The 15,342-nt window shown below is 36.9% G+C and overlaps 1 protein-coding gene across 1 annotated transcript; it reads left to right on the forward strand.

Annotated features, from left to right (window-relative positions):
• Positions 1–6,289: 6,289 nt before the first annotated feature.
• LOC102807357 (glutathione S-transferase 3-like) lies at positions 6,290–8,551 on the forward strand. Its single transcript, XM_006816547.3, has 5 exons — positions 6,290–6,335; positions 6,786–6,918; positions 7,450–7,585; positions 7,784–7,915; positions 8,330–8,551. Exons 2-5 carry the CDS (start codon positions 6,803–6,805, stop codon positions 8,549–8,551), a joined length of 606 nt encoding a protein of 201 aa, XP_006816610.2. The 5' UTR covers positions 6,290–6,335; positions 6,786–6,802.
• The last annotated feature ends 6,791 nt before the right edge of the window (positions 8,552–15,342 follow it).

The raw sequence follows: 15,342 nt of genomic DNA on the forward strand, positions 1-15,342 counted from the left end.
GCCAACTAAATTATATGTGCTACTATTTTGGTACCATTCCTATAGTGAAGTAAAGCAGTTCCTGGCAACTAAATTATATGTGCCACTATTTTGGTACCATCCCTACAGTGAAGTATAACAGTTCCCGACAACAAAATTATATGTGCCACTATTTTGGTACCATCCATATAGTGAAGTATTACAGTCCCCAACAACAAAATTATATGTGCCACTATTTTGGTACCATCACTATAGTGAGGTATAGCAGTTCCTGCCAACTAAATTATATGTGCCACTATTTTGGTACCATCCATATAGTGAAGTATTACAGTCCCCAACAACAAAATTATATGTGCCACTATTTTGGCACCATTCCTATAGTGAAGTAAAGCAGTTTCTGACAACTGAATTATATGTGCCACTATTTTGGTACCATCCATATAGTAAAGTATAGCAGTTCCCGCCAACTAAATTATATGTGCCACTATTTTGGTACCATCCCTATAGTAAAGTATAGCAGTTCCCGCCAACTAAATTATATGTGCTACTATTTTGGTACCATCACCATAGTGAAGTATAGCAGTTCCCGTCAACTAAATTATATGTGCCACTATTTTGGTACCATTCCTATAGTGAAGTAAAGCAGTTCCAGACAACAAAATTATATGTGCCACTATTTTGGTACCATTCCTATAGTGAAGTAAAGCAGTTTCTGACAACTGAATTATATGTGCCACTATTTTGGTACCATCCATATAGTAAAGTATAGCAGTTCCCGCCAACTAAATTATATGTGCCATTATTTTGGTACCATCCCTATAGTAAAGTATAGCAGTTCCCGCCAACTAAATTATATGTGCTACTATTTTGGTACCATCACCATAGTGAAGTATAGCAGTTCCCGTCAACTAACTTATATGTGCCACTATTTTGGTACCATTCCTATAGTGAAGTAAAGCAGTTCCAGACAACAAAATTATATGTGCCACTATTTTGGTATCATTCCTATAGTGAAGTAAAGCAGTTCCAGACAACAAAATTATATGTGCCACTATTTTGGTACCATCACTATAGGAATTTATAGCAGTTTCAGACAACAAAATTATATGTGCCACTATTTTGGTACCATCACTATAGTGAAGTAAAGCAGTTCCCGCCAACTAAATTATATGTGCTACTATTTTGGTACCATCACTATAGGAAAGTATAGCAGTTTCTGACAACTGAATTATATGTGCCACTATTTTGGTACCATCCATATAGTAAAGTATAGCAGTTACCGCCAACTAAATTATATGTGCCACTATTTTGGTACCATCCCTATAGTAAAGTATAGCAGTTCCCGCCAACTAAATTATATGTGCTACTATTTTGGTACCATCACCATAGTGAAGTATAGCAGTTCCCGTCAACTAAATTATATGTGCCACTATTTTGGTACCATTCCTATAGTGAAGTAAAGCAGTTCCAGACAACAAAATTATATGTGCCACTATTTTGGTACCATTCCTATAGTGAAGTAAAGCAGTTTCTGACAACTGAATTATATGTGCCACTATTTTGGTACCATCACTATAGTGAAGTAAAGCAGTTCCCGCCAACTAAATTATATGTGCTACTATTTTGGTACCATCACTATAGGAAAGTATAGCAGATCCCGACAACAAAATTATATGTGCCACTATTTTGGTACCATCCCTATAGTGAAGTATAACAGTCCCCGACAACAAAATTATATGTGCTACTATTTTGGTACCATCCCTATAGTGAAGTATAACAGTCCCGACAACAAAATTATATGTGCTACTATTTTGGTACCATCCCTATAGTAAAGTATAGCAGTTCCTGCCAACTAAATTATATGTGCTACTATTTTGGTACCATCACCATAGTGAAGTATAGCAGTTCCCGACAACTAAATTATATGTGCCACTATTTTGGTACCATCACTATAGTGAAGTATAGCAGTTCCTGACAACAAAATTTTATGTGCCACTATTTTGGTACCATCCCTATATTGAAGTATAACAGTCCCTGACAACAAAATTATATGTGCTACTATTTTGGTACCATCCCTATTGTGAAGTATAGCAGTTCCCGCCAACTAAATTATATGTGCCATTATTTTGGTACCACCCCTATAGTGAAGTATAACAGTCCCCGACAACAAAATTATATGTGCCACTGTTTTGGTACCATCCCCATAGTGATGTATAGCAGTTCCCGCCAACTAAATTATATGTGCTACTATTTTGGTACCATCCCTATAGTGAAGTATAACAGTCCCGACAACTAAATTATATGTGCTACTATTTTGGTACCATCCCTATAGTAAAGTATAGCAGTTCCCGCCAATTAAATTATATGTGCTACTATTTTGGCACCATCCCTATAGTGAAGTATAACAGTCCCGACAACTAAATTATATGTGCTACTATTTTGGTACCATCCCTATAGTAATGTATAGCAGTTCCCGCCAATTAAATTATATGTGCTACTATTTTGGTACCATCCCTATAGTGTAGTATAGCAGTTCCTGCCAACTAAATTATATTAGCCACTATTTTGGTACCATTCCTGTAGTGAAGTATAATTTGTGTGCAATTTTACTGTTAAAGAATTTTTGTCATCAAATCCATTTTCAAGAAACATTTAATTTGGAACACACCTTCAATTTATTTTATTTTCATGCTAAACGTTGATACTTTTACAATCCACCAATGTCCAAACAAGCTGCAATTATTTTGGTTACTAGTGGCGGTCTTTATTGTCGCAGTAGTTATTGTCCGCTTGCTCATTAGTAGTATTCAATAGGCTTTACTGCCACCTCCTAGGTCGCTCATTATTGACACGGTACCAAAATAGTGGCAAATACCAAAATAGTGGCTTAACACACGCGTATGTGATTAAAAGTCCCGAAAGTTTGTTTATGTTGCTCTTTAATTGACAAGTCACTGTTGATGTTATATGCAAATGAGTTGCTGGCCTCAGTTACGGTGCGGCGATGTGTAACTTCCTGTCCGCGGCCCTGTTTAACTTACCTCAAGCGCTACCAACTAGTCTTGCAAACTACAAAAAAAAAGACAAGACGTAACCGCTTCCAGCATGCAAGCGGAATACAAAAAACATACAGTTGTAAATGATAAGTAAACTTTTTCACCCTTATCTCGCAACATGTCGACAACTTCTAGCCTGGCAGCTTCCAGTGGAGTACTGTTCAATATTTTTTTTTCACGCATTTTTTTCTCCGAAGGCATTATGAAACTGACTAATTATACATTTGTCGTTTCGCCATAACGATCACCGTGCTGATAGCATTGCGATGTAGTAGTGGTAAAACACCATTCAGACCATTGCTGTGCTGTCGTCGATAACTAACTTTTCAGTGGCAAAATACACAAACGTGAAATGCTCGGTTACTTAAAAATAAAAAAAATACCCCGAAAACAGAAACATCGGCAACGAGATGCTGTTTTTAAACATCGCGGAAAAATCACGCACTCTGAATGCCATCTTGGTTACCTTAATCAGAAACCCCCTAGCATGTATCTGTAGCGATGTCGCAAAGTACGTTGTACGGCCGTGCTCGGCGACCTCTGGTACTATAGCACTCTATGAATGAGGTATTTCCAGAGGTCAGGGTTCGTTTTAATTTTTGAATGAAACCTGTTTCGATTTACAATAGTTGTCTTCCATTTCGATTTTTTCTCACCGGCGTTTGAGCGATTGAGTACAAAAACTGTGAATAGCCGTTGTGTAGCAAAATATTACGGTTCATTTCAACCTGGCCGTCTAACTTCGCAAGGTCCATTTCACCGGAGATCGTACTTACAACACTTATCTGGGGGTATTTAAAACTAAAAATTGGCATTCCAGCTCAGCAGCCAATCAGCGACGGCCTAACGCTTAGATGACAATTTCGGTTTCAAATACCCCGGCTTAGTGTTCTAGGTTCTTCGCGTAATTAGGTGTTCGTATACAAGGGATTTTTCCACACAAAAACGACGAATTAGGCCGAGTTTTATTATCGGTTGGCTTAATATAACCCCAACGGACCGTATTTTTGTGAAAGATTGGTATTTTTGTCCTGATTTGTAGGAATCTGAAAAACGCGTTTCACAACTTGTCTCTTATTTAGTTTTATGCGTCATTCAAGATGGCGGCCCCCATATAGTAAATATCGTATTTATTTTATTATCACGTGTGCGCCAGCTGACTGTGTGTGAAATCAATAGAGGATTCGAATTTGAAGTGAGTTTTAGTCACTTTTACAAAAACTTAATTATCTTGGCAGGACTCCAGAAGGAGTACCTAACTTTATTCAATTTTTATTTAAATTATGCTAATTTATTCATGACGTAGCAGTTTCTGTGCTCATGAATATTCATTACTTTGTGGATCAATACATTCTAAAAGGGGCGATATATTATTTTGGGGGGAAGAGTTAGAAAGGGGGATTAGCAATCCTTATTAGGGAGTCAATACAAAAGAAGAGACCCATTTGGAGAGCAGCATTGATCCTCGTCTCTGTTGTTGCACGTGACCTGCAGCTGTCAACTGTGTTCGTACTTCGACGACTTCGACTGGCTTCCATGTGAGCTTTGCCCGAACGCACGGCACAGTTGGAGGCGTGGCCTGATCAGCATTTGTCAACAACCAATCACAAGACTGGTTACGAACCACATCGAGGTCACGACTTGGTTATAGCCTAGCTCAACTGGAGCGTAACCAGTCTTGTGATTGGTTGTTGACAAATGCTGAACAGGCCACGCCTCCAACTGTGTCGTGCGTTCGGACTAATCGTTAGGAATTCCTAAATGGAGTCAATTTGTGTAGTTTTCTTGATTTATTCTGCAGATATCGGTAAAATGTAGATAAGGCTTTGGCGAAATTCGAAGGAGCAACTAATATTCTTCAACCTGGTATTTTTTTTAGATTTTATTTTTTATTTTTTTCGTCTGTTTTTTCGAGTTTAAAAAATGTGAGCTGGCTGGAGCCTTCATCCCTTGTCTATTTCTTACACTAGATACCAGCCGATACCCCCCCCCCCGCTCATAGAGACTGCGTATTACAGTTGATCATAGTTCCTGGGCTCCCTGTGCCCCCACCCCATAACAAAATCCTGTATCCGCCCCTGCACTGTATCATGTGATGTTGAAACTTGATATGTCACGTCATTTACTGAGTATTGATTCATGTATTTGCAGTCTGCATATTTAAGTTAACCTCAAGTTCTAAGTTACCTGTTGATGGTACTGTAGGTAATGGTAGTAAACTAGTGACGTAAGATACGAGAGTCACATGAATTGCGAGATCGTGGTGATCACAAAATCGGACGACAAATATTTCAGGAAATACTATTCCAAATCAAATTAACTGTCTAGTGTTTTGCTATTGGCATATGCTTAATGTATTTAAACGATAATCTCGTTTTTTTGCTGTTTACGTCATCGAATTTTTCCAGTCTTTCACTGCCTTCAGTGATGCAATTGGTTAGAAATTTTGCGGGGGGGGGGGTAGATCTGCTCACCAACCTTGCGCCGAAGTCGCGACCTTACAGGGGGCCCGGGGCATGCTCCCCCTTAAAAATGTTGAAATATAGACCCTCTGAAACGCTATTATCTGCATTTTGAAGGGCAACTTTTGCTGTCACAATGGGTTTCAGTTTGATTTTCAGCCGCCGCCACTGCAAAGAATACGAACTTCATCGCATTTATCATAGCTGTTGACTCTTATTTTACATAATTAAAGCGTGGTGTTCGTCACACAGCGGGTGTTCCAATTTCTTGTTAACAATGTATTTTACACGCGTTGTATACGTCGCTATGAGTCCCATATCGAACAGAACGCGACGCGACGACCACCGCCCTTTGACAAAATATATTGACAGACTAGCTCCGTGAACACAACCCTAGCATAAAAGAAATCAGTCACAGTGTGCATCGATAAATACGCCAGTCATACTAATTAAGTAAATATAGTTTCATAGACGTCATGACGTCATCTACATATCGATCATCGAATGAAACTATTACTAGTAAATTTAATTTTTGTGAAGAGATTGTAATTGACAATTACCTTATTCATATATTATTAAGTGAATATTTACGGATTTAAAACAGCTATTACACAAACATGGTTCGTATCGCATAAGCTTTAGTCCTATTGGTGAAAAATGTGACTTTTTGACTGATCCCTTGGGTCTAGCTTGTTTATTGCGTATAGATGTTATTTCGTGCACTCACAGGACTCGGTTGAGGTCACCAAAGAGCACTCAAAAACTTGTATTCCTATTTGTTTACAGTTCACTGAAACGTTTCTCACCGAGAAGGAACAGTTCGAAAAGCGGAAAACAGGTTTGTGTGAAAGATACGTTTATTATATTGAATTACAACACAGAATAATCGTCGAAGCTTAATCTTGGGTACAACAACCATCAGATAAGTCTAATATACAGACAAATAATTCATATTCACATTTTTGAATGAGTAAATCTCCTATAAAATATTGAAATTATGTAAATTACGGATCAAACGACTTTTTATCGACGTATCAACTATCTTCGGTCTCGCTTATAATAGTAATTCTCTGCATTTGCGCTTCCAACGTGTTAAAATTCGACATCATTTATTGAGAAAATTCTCACTACACATATGATACCGTATTTGTGCATTAGTAGACCAGAATCTATGACAGGGATTAGTGTTAAAATTATATAAAAACACAGATTAACTTCAACAACACGTGTTATACTGTTGGCAGCGCCTGCTTGCTGACCATGTACCTTAATTTGTTTCTTCATATAGAGGGCGATCTTCTATTCATGCAAGTTCCACTGTTGGAGATCGATGGATTAAAACTGGTACAGCGTGATGCCATTATTCGTTATATTGCCCGCAAATATGGATTGTATGGCAACACACTTGACGAGCAGACAAAGTATATATATTTATATATGTTATGTGGTGCTGCAAAGATACATACAATTCGTGATCTTACAAAAACACACTCGTTTATAAATCCTCTTTATATTAATCTTTACTTCTCTTTATTTTTTTCTCATATTTTGTCAGTATATATAGATACTACCGCCAACAAATTACCGGTGCGCTTAAGACACGCAACATTCGATATCAGTTTTCAGTGCGCGTCATATACGCTGAAATAAACCTATTCCACGAGATGCGTTTATAATTTATGATGTAAATAAACAACCAACACTTCGATGCTTCTATAAATATTAATTATTTATACAATATGAAATATAATGCGAGTTATGATTGTTTATCAATTAACACTCGATTCACTCAGCCCTCAAACGGATAACTACACGTATTTAAGTATATTGAAGTCACAATTATTATTACAATTTTACTTACATTATTAACGGATTCAGAATATTCAGAATTATAGTAGTAGTTACTATCTCAATAGTTTCAGCTTTAACCTACATTATTACTTTTTTTCAAGAGTTGACGTGCTGTATGAAGGAGCCAAAGACTTCCTATTCTCATTTATGTCCTTTGGATTTTATGGAGATGACGAAAAGGTTATGGAAAACATTAAATCTAAAACCCTGCCACGATATCTGCCGATATTTGAACGTGTGAGTAGCAGCTTCGTGAAAGTCATCAAAAACTGACATCAATCTTGATTATAACACCAATCCTCTAAATGAGTAAATCAATTCAGTGCTTACAGCTAAACATATGCTATCGGTTGTGTACACTTTAATACGGAATCAGATGGAATGCATTAAGTCTGGAATCGAACAGTAAGTTTCCGTTTTTATTTTTGTTGACAGTTACTGAGTGAAAGTTCATCTGGTTATTTAGTGGGCGATGGATTGACTTATGCTGATCTATGCTTGTTAGAAGCATTACTTGTTACGGAGGAATATTTCCCGGAATTGCTATCAGATTATGACAAATTAAAGGTAATTAAGAAGGGTATCCATAGTTGAGTAAGTTTTGCAGAATATACTAATTATTGTGACTGAAAAAACGTATCAAAATTACTTGTATTGAGTGGTTTATTCAAACATTTGAAATGTATTTGATGCCGAGAGTGGCTAGGAAACATGTATTTCTGAGCATTTCTGTAACCTGTAGAATCGCTGGCTGAAATAGCTCATGGTGGACTCTGTAATATTCTGAATGTTTGCTAATTAAAAACAATCAAACATCGAGATGCAGGTAACTGTAGTGTCGACTACTTGTATAGTCGTTGAAATAAATACAAATCATATACAAAGAAGATGTTTTACGTGAATGTATGTGTTGCCATAATTTGTGGAAAGTATCCCAGCAGATGAATTAATCATGTCTTACTTTGTTTCGACTTATGACAGGATTTCAAAGTCAAGATATCATCGTTACCAAGGATAAAAGCATTCTTAGAAGGGCCTCAGCGAAAGAGGAAAAATACGCCAGAGTATTGTGGAACGGTAAAAGAAGTCTACTACAAGTGTAGCTCAACGTCATTCCAGCTCCAAGAACTGGTCACTAAGAGATATTTTCGGAACCTGTCTGGTCTCGTTGTTCTTCCTTGTACATGTACAACAACTGATTAAATTTGTTTATTTTACATATTACATAAATCGCAGAATACACCATATTCGTGTCAACTTTGTAGCAGCCACTGCAATCAGATTACAATTTGATACTATATACATATTTTTTTACGTATGTTTGCATTTTTTAAATTTTATATATTATATTACCACTAAATTTTGTATTGTATTATTTTAACTTTATCCATATACATCTAAAGCGACGCATATATAACGAGATTTCAACCATTCACATACCCCACTCTTATATAGCTTCTACACATGTTAGCAAATACTATATTCTGTCTGATTGTACGACAACATTACGAATAGTAGACTAGTAAATCGGTCTATTGTTGTGGTACTTGTGTATGGGTCAGTCTAGGCATGAGAGTTCCATAGTAATCAATTGAAGTAACAGCAAATCAGTGATGTAACAGAATTCTGTGCTGATTACGTAGTCACATAGTGAGACCAGGCCATTATTAAATGTAATTGGAATTGCTGGACTCCACGTTTAATGTTATAGAGGAAAATTATCAAAAACAAATGTTATACTAGAGCGAGAAACATTTTCTCTCGGTTCAGCTACACTAGATATTATCCTCGTCAATAATGGCCAGACAGTGGCGGCGGCAGAGGGGCGGTCGCCCCCTCGAAAAAAATGTTTGGGGCGTCACCCCTCTAAAATCAAGCTGAAACCCTTTGTGTCAGCAAAACTTGTCCCTCAAAATGCAGGAAATAGCGTTCCAGGGGGGTCTAGACTTCAAAATCTTTAAGGGGGTGCCCGGCCATAAATTGGCGAGAAAATAGTAATTATTTACATTACAAAAACAAACAAATTATCACCAATATCGGTGAAATTATGAAGACTCCGCTTTACAAATTCGAGGTGCCAATGAGAGTCCTAATAATGCATTCAATCTGAAAGTTTGGCATACTGCAAATACAAGTACACATCAGCTGATTCGGCCTAGTATCCAACGCAACACGGTACTTCATGCGTATTAAATTGTTTGTTAATTATTTCCGCCCGTGAGCAAGCTGTCTGCCTGTATCAAAAGCTAGCCGTGATTGGCTGACCAAAACTTTTAAAGGATACAAATGTTTAGAATTTATCACTTTCACAATGATTCTTTAAAGCTCGGTTCGAATTACATGTAAATAAACAATGTATTTTACATGCGTTGTATACGTCGCTATGAGTCCCATATCGATCATGACGCGGCGCGACGACTGCCGCCCTTTAAGGATTTTATTGAAATAAAACTAGATTTAAAAAAGTAAACCGCCTCTATCGTTTTAAATGACTCGTTAAATAATGGACAAATGAATAAACGAAAAGAGCGCCCACTTGACTGTGTGGACGCTACGGCAAACTGTGACGTCATTTCTGAAACACACTTTAGTTACGCTATTACGTAGTTTGCAGCTGACTGCAACAATGGGGGAGGGGGTAGATTTTATCCAGTTACCAATGACAAAGACCTGAGAGGCAGATGGATACGTAAAATTGGCAGAGGAAATAAATAATCATTCTCTTTGATTTCATGGTATTTTTAAGTTTACTATAAATCTAGATTATTTAGGATACTAGTAGTGCGGCATTGCATGATTCAAATATTATCATGTTATTACGAGAATACAATATATTATGCATATCGATAGTGCGCTGATCTCGGACGAGTAAATACAGTGTCATCGTATAAACTTACAATGGACTGTAGAAGCAAATAAACAATATTTACAATGTTAAATGTCATACTAGTAATACTATTACTAGTCTGAGGTTAAATGCATATATTTTACGTGTATTTTATTAAATCCCCCACCATCTATCAAGTGCCAGTAGTCCGCATGGCGTTTTATTGACGGTTGACGTTTTACTGCCAGAAAACGACGTAATTTTCAATAATTAATTTAAATCGAAAATGACGCTTCAGTGAAAGTTCACCACGCCTCTATCATAGAAGGTAGCAGGAGTTCCTAATATCTTCCATGCTTCTATGTACTTGACTTCACAATATTTTCAACACAGGTAGTAAGTAGGTGTATTGGGCTCAGATTATGAACAATTTGCCAGCTAATAAATAATAAAAGACAGTATATGAAAAATATTTAAATAACAATAACAAACTAATAACAAACTAGGGTCTTATTTTTTCATTATAATCAGAATGTGGTAATTGCTAACTTGAATTAGTGCCCCCGCAAATTCACGCGCGTTTTTAGTCTGCTACATTCTAAAAACTTTAACCAGTTGGCTCGAATTACTATACGTGTTTTACAAAGGTGTAATTCCCGGTACAAATGATAGGAAAAGTGTATGCCTATATATTTTTAACAGGTTAGTAGATTATAGGCATGTTCCGATGAGACTAACAATTTGCATAATGAGATCACGGAATGTACAATTAGTTATGTACTGGGCGGGGATGAATCCAACTACGATATAACCATGTCATGGACGCCCCATAATTTCCACGGCTCATGGACATCCTAGTGCCCGAGGTGACTCTGGGTCAGGATTACAGTTATAACTGTATTGTAGTTATGCTAGAAAGATTGTACATGTATTACAATTATTCGAGGCAAAACCTGTGTCGATTTGTGAGCCTCATACTGGAAATTTACCTGACTGAGCTCCGTTATCTTTCGAAGCATTCATTCACGAACTCAACCACACCTAGCTTGACAAGGTCGCGTGAGTTCCGCCCTCCGCGATGCTCCAAACCCAGTGGTGTATGATGCCGTCCAACCGGCGAGGGCGCCACTCACGCCTACATGTCAGGCTACGCGGTCGGCCATCATGGATTAACTGTCCGGCGCACGTACTGTGTGATATACTGCCCTCAACGGTATGTATTATTATACCACAGCGACAAGAGACTTGAACCAAGTTAAGGATCAACGCCGTTTCAGTTTTCACAATATACAATGTATAAGTACTTTGGCAAAAATATATTTAGTATTGTGTTTAAATTGTGAACTTGCTTATCAAATTGAAAGCATGATATTTTTACATATCGGCACTCAACTCTTGAGTTCCTTGTTTCATTTGGTGTAATTCTAAATAATTATATATACCATTCAACCTATTAGAGTTTACAACCTGGAAACGAGGTGTTTTTGAATAAACACTGACCGTAAAAATCGGGATGAACAAAGTTTTAAAACCAGCAGTTTTTGATTGAAGATTTTATTTATTGGTGTGATCCGAGCTGTTTGTAACCATAACTATTGTGTTGTTGTATCAGTTGCCGATACAATTTCTAGAACCTTTACAACAACCAGGACACTCCAAGTCGTATTTGTCGCTACGAAAGTCTAAACAGGATTTCGCGTAGAACACGTATAACATGCACAAAAAATAGAGTAGAAGTTCGGATGTTGTTTATATATTTTGTCCAGTTAATTTGGATTATTTACTGTATTTTACAACAATTACACACTAGATCAATAATCAATCAACCAATAATCAATATGATTAAGTTCTGGTCCCGTGTCACAGACAAGTCACAAAATAATTATACAAAGATAGCGTTAAGCGATCAGACTTTGTCAAAAGCACAATGGGAAACATCAGTCAAAAATATCTTGAAAGATGTAGACCTCTCTAAAACATCACAGCTTACACATCAAAATATTAAGGAAATTAGCAGCACTATTAAACAACAATATATAACATACTGGAGAGAGAATATGACAAATGAAACAACAAAACTGAGAACATACATTAAATTTAAAATTAATTACAATCTGGAAAATTACATTAATGTTTTGGATAATAATCAAAGAATATCAATGGCTAGATTCAGGACAAGTAGTCACAATCTAGCCATTAAAAAAGGCAGACATACCAATCCAAAAACCCCATTAGAAAATAGAATTTGTAAACAATGCCCATTACAGGAGATCGAAGACGAATTACACTTTTTTTTAGTTTGCCCACGATATCAAACAGATAGAAATGATTTTATTTCCAATATTTTATTCCCCAAAGAAATCATTACCAACCTGCAAAAAATCACATTTAATGAAAAGTAATGACAGAAATATAATAAAACTTTTAGGGGAATTTTTACATAAATCATTTATTTTAAGAAATGAGCTTTCTTTGGATATAATACCTTTTACGTTATCATACTTTGATATTATTTTAATCACTTATATATTTATTGCTGTAAACCAATAGAACATTTGTAATTCTAAGGATGCAATAAAGTTATTATTATTATTATTATTATTATTATTATTATTATTATTATTATTATTATTATTATTATTATTATTATTATTATTATTATTATTATGTTGTTGTTGTTGTTGTTGTTGTTGTTGTTGTTGTTGTTGTTGTTGTTGTTGCGCAATCATTGCGATTATTGTCTTTACCATAGCGATTACACAGCTGTAGAGCGGGAAATGTTTCCTATGTGGTTGCCATACCAGTGTTTTTGTTGTTAAACTGACGCTTTCTCGAAACAATTCCATGAAACTAAATTTGCATAACGGGTGTGTACTAGGGTTGAATGCATGAAGCGGGTATACAATTGCGATATGCCAACCAACACTATGTTTACGGAATCCTGTGACGAACAAGTATTATTCACCAGTGCGTATAGTGTACTCATTTACTCAAAACAACGCCGTATATAATTATTATAGAATTGTCAAAAACTGTATGAACTTCACTGATCACGAGGAAATTGATAAGCGAAAAAAGTTAAGGGGGTTGAGACCTGTTCACTAGATCCCTGGGTTATTTCCTGTATAACCATTAGGTCTTCATAATTTATCATCTTGGCATTTATGTTACATGTACTACAACTCTTCTGCAAATTTTTGAACGATAAAAGTTTACGCCGATAATGACCTTTCGTAAGAAGACTCAGACTCTCGATAACGTATCCTCGGGGGCGGAGCTACGTCACAAGACGTTCCACGTTGCTAAGACGCGCACCACTGTTCATGCACTTCTATGGGCTTTGAGCGCGCTGCTGTGGAACGCCGGGTGAGCTGGTGAAAATTCGAGAAAACAACACAAATTCAACTTTGAAGTAATCCTGAACAACTAAATTTATATATGTTACACACGTAGGGCTACTCTTGCTACACTGTTCATGGGAGTCTCAACAACCATCCCAAAGTACCGTTTTCTGCGAGTTTTTGGCCTTTGTTTTCACCGCGAGGGTTGCCAAGCGGTGAAAATGCCCGGACGTCCGCCCGGACGATATAGACCACTTTCCCAGAGGTAGCTAGACTGGGGTGCATGGCGGAAAACACAAACTTCTTAGTTTGCTGATAGTCGATGGAAGAGAATTTAATTTTAGTGACGCCGATTGGTACACCCAGAAGCACAATATCACGCGTGCAAGTTTACGTTACACCCCAATCGGTACGCGCGCGTATGCGAAACGCCGTATTTTCGACTTGCGGGAAAGTGGTCTATGTGTGACTCGAAGGCCGTTCAATCGTCGGGTTTTCTTCAGAAGTCACGATTTTTAGAACAATTTCATAGAACACAGTGTAAAAGGGAAATTGAATTTTGATACGTTTTTGAAATAATAACAAACAGTACCCTATCATTCACTATATATAATTTTGTACAGCCTATGTTGCCACCAACAATTTTATATCTCTGCAATATATAAATATATAGTAAAAACGTTATAATAGTGAAAAACGGCCACTTCCGACTAAAAAACAACAACCATTCTCTCGAAAATTAGGGTGATGACTTTTTAAAGTCAATGTTCTAATACTGCTTGGGAGGGCAATTTAATGCAAAGCAGATAAGTTAAAAATATTTTTATTTAATGAATTTTTGATTAAAAAAAGAGTCCAGCAAAACTGTGGAAAGTAACCAAAAGTTTCCTCTTTAATGTGACGATTGGAAGTTACAAAATTCATAGAGAATGAGAGAGACACGTTAGACTAAGTATAGTTGTTATTGTTTTATTATTTATGTCACCGTGTGAGCGCTTGTGCTGTTTGAAATAGAACATCTTTGAACGCAAAAATCACGCGTCGAGGACGAGGAACTAGCGACGTAAACAGATTAAACCCAATTGCAGGGCTTGTCTATTTGTATATTATATTTCTAAGTTTCACTTGCCATTGTTGGGTTTTAACAGTGCTGATGAAATGGTTTTATAAATCTGTAAAACAGGTAAAAGAAGAATTTGTGTTTTGGCAATAGTTTATGGACGTCGGGCTTCGAAACGTTCCATTGAGGCTGGACCTCGCCAGTCGACTCGCCCCTAGTTATACAGTACATAATCGTAAAGCTGTCTAGAACTTCCCAATGTCGGTTTACACCATTCGATTATCTGATGAAAATAATCTGTTCGGGTAAATCGGATCGCGTAAAACCTGCTTTTGTCAAATTGCGTCGACTTGTTTGGAGCGCGTGTTCGCCTGCGCCCGAGCCTGACGTCCGCGTACAGTGGATTTTGTCGTTGAAGTTCTTTTGTTCGCAAACGTCTTTCTTCTTGTACCTGCTACTATCGTTGGTCCGACAAGCGGGTGTATTATAATAATGAATCTCAAAAATATGCTTCTTCGCGGAATATTATTGTTTGGTGAGTTATTGCATGATTTGTATTTCCTTTACAATTATATTTTTTAGAATGGTGAAGTGCTGATTGAAATGTTGCGTTCGATCCGCGTTTGGGAACAGTTTGAAAAATGGTGTTTCGATAGTGCATGCCGATTGTTATGTAAATATCTGTATATCTACTATTACCGATACTTGACATGCTCGATCAATCATGTATATATCACGCCGTGTCGGCTATCCATGCCCCATGTGG

Source organism: Saccoglossus kowalevskii, chromosome 16 (genome assembly GCF_978046115.1).
Source record: "Saccoglossus kowalevskii chromosome 16, keSacKowa6.1, whole genome shotgun sequence".
Classification (NCBI taxonomy): domain Eukaryota; kingdom Metazoa; phylum Hemichordata; class Enteropneusta; family Harrimaniidae; genus Saccoglossus; species Saccoglossus kowalevskii.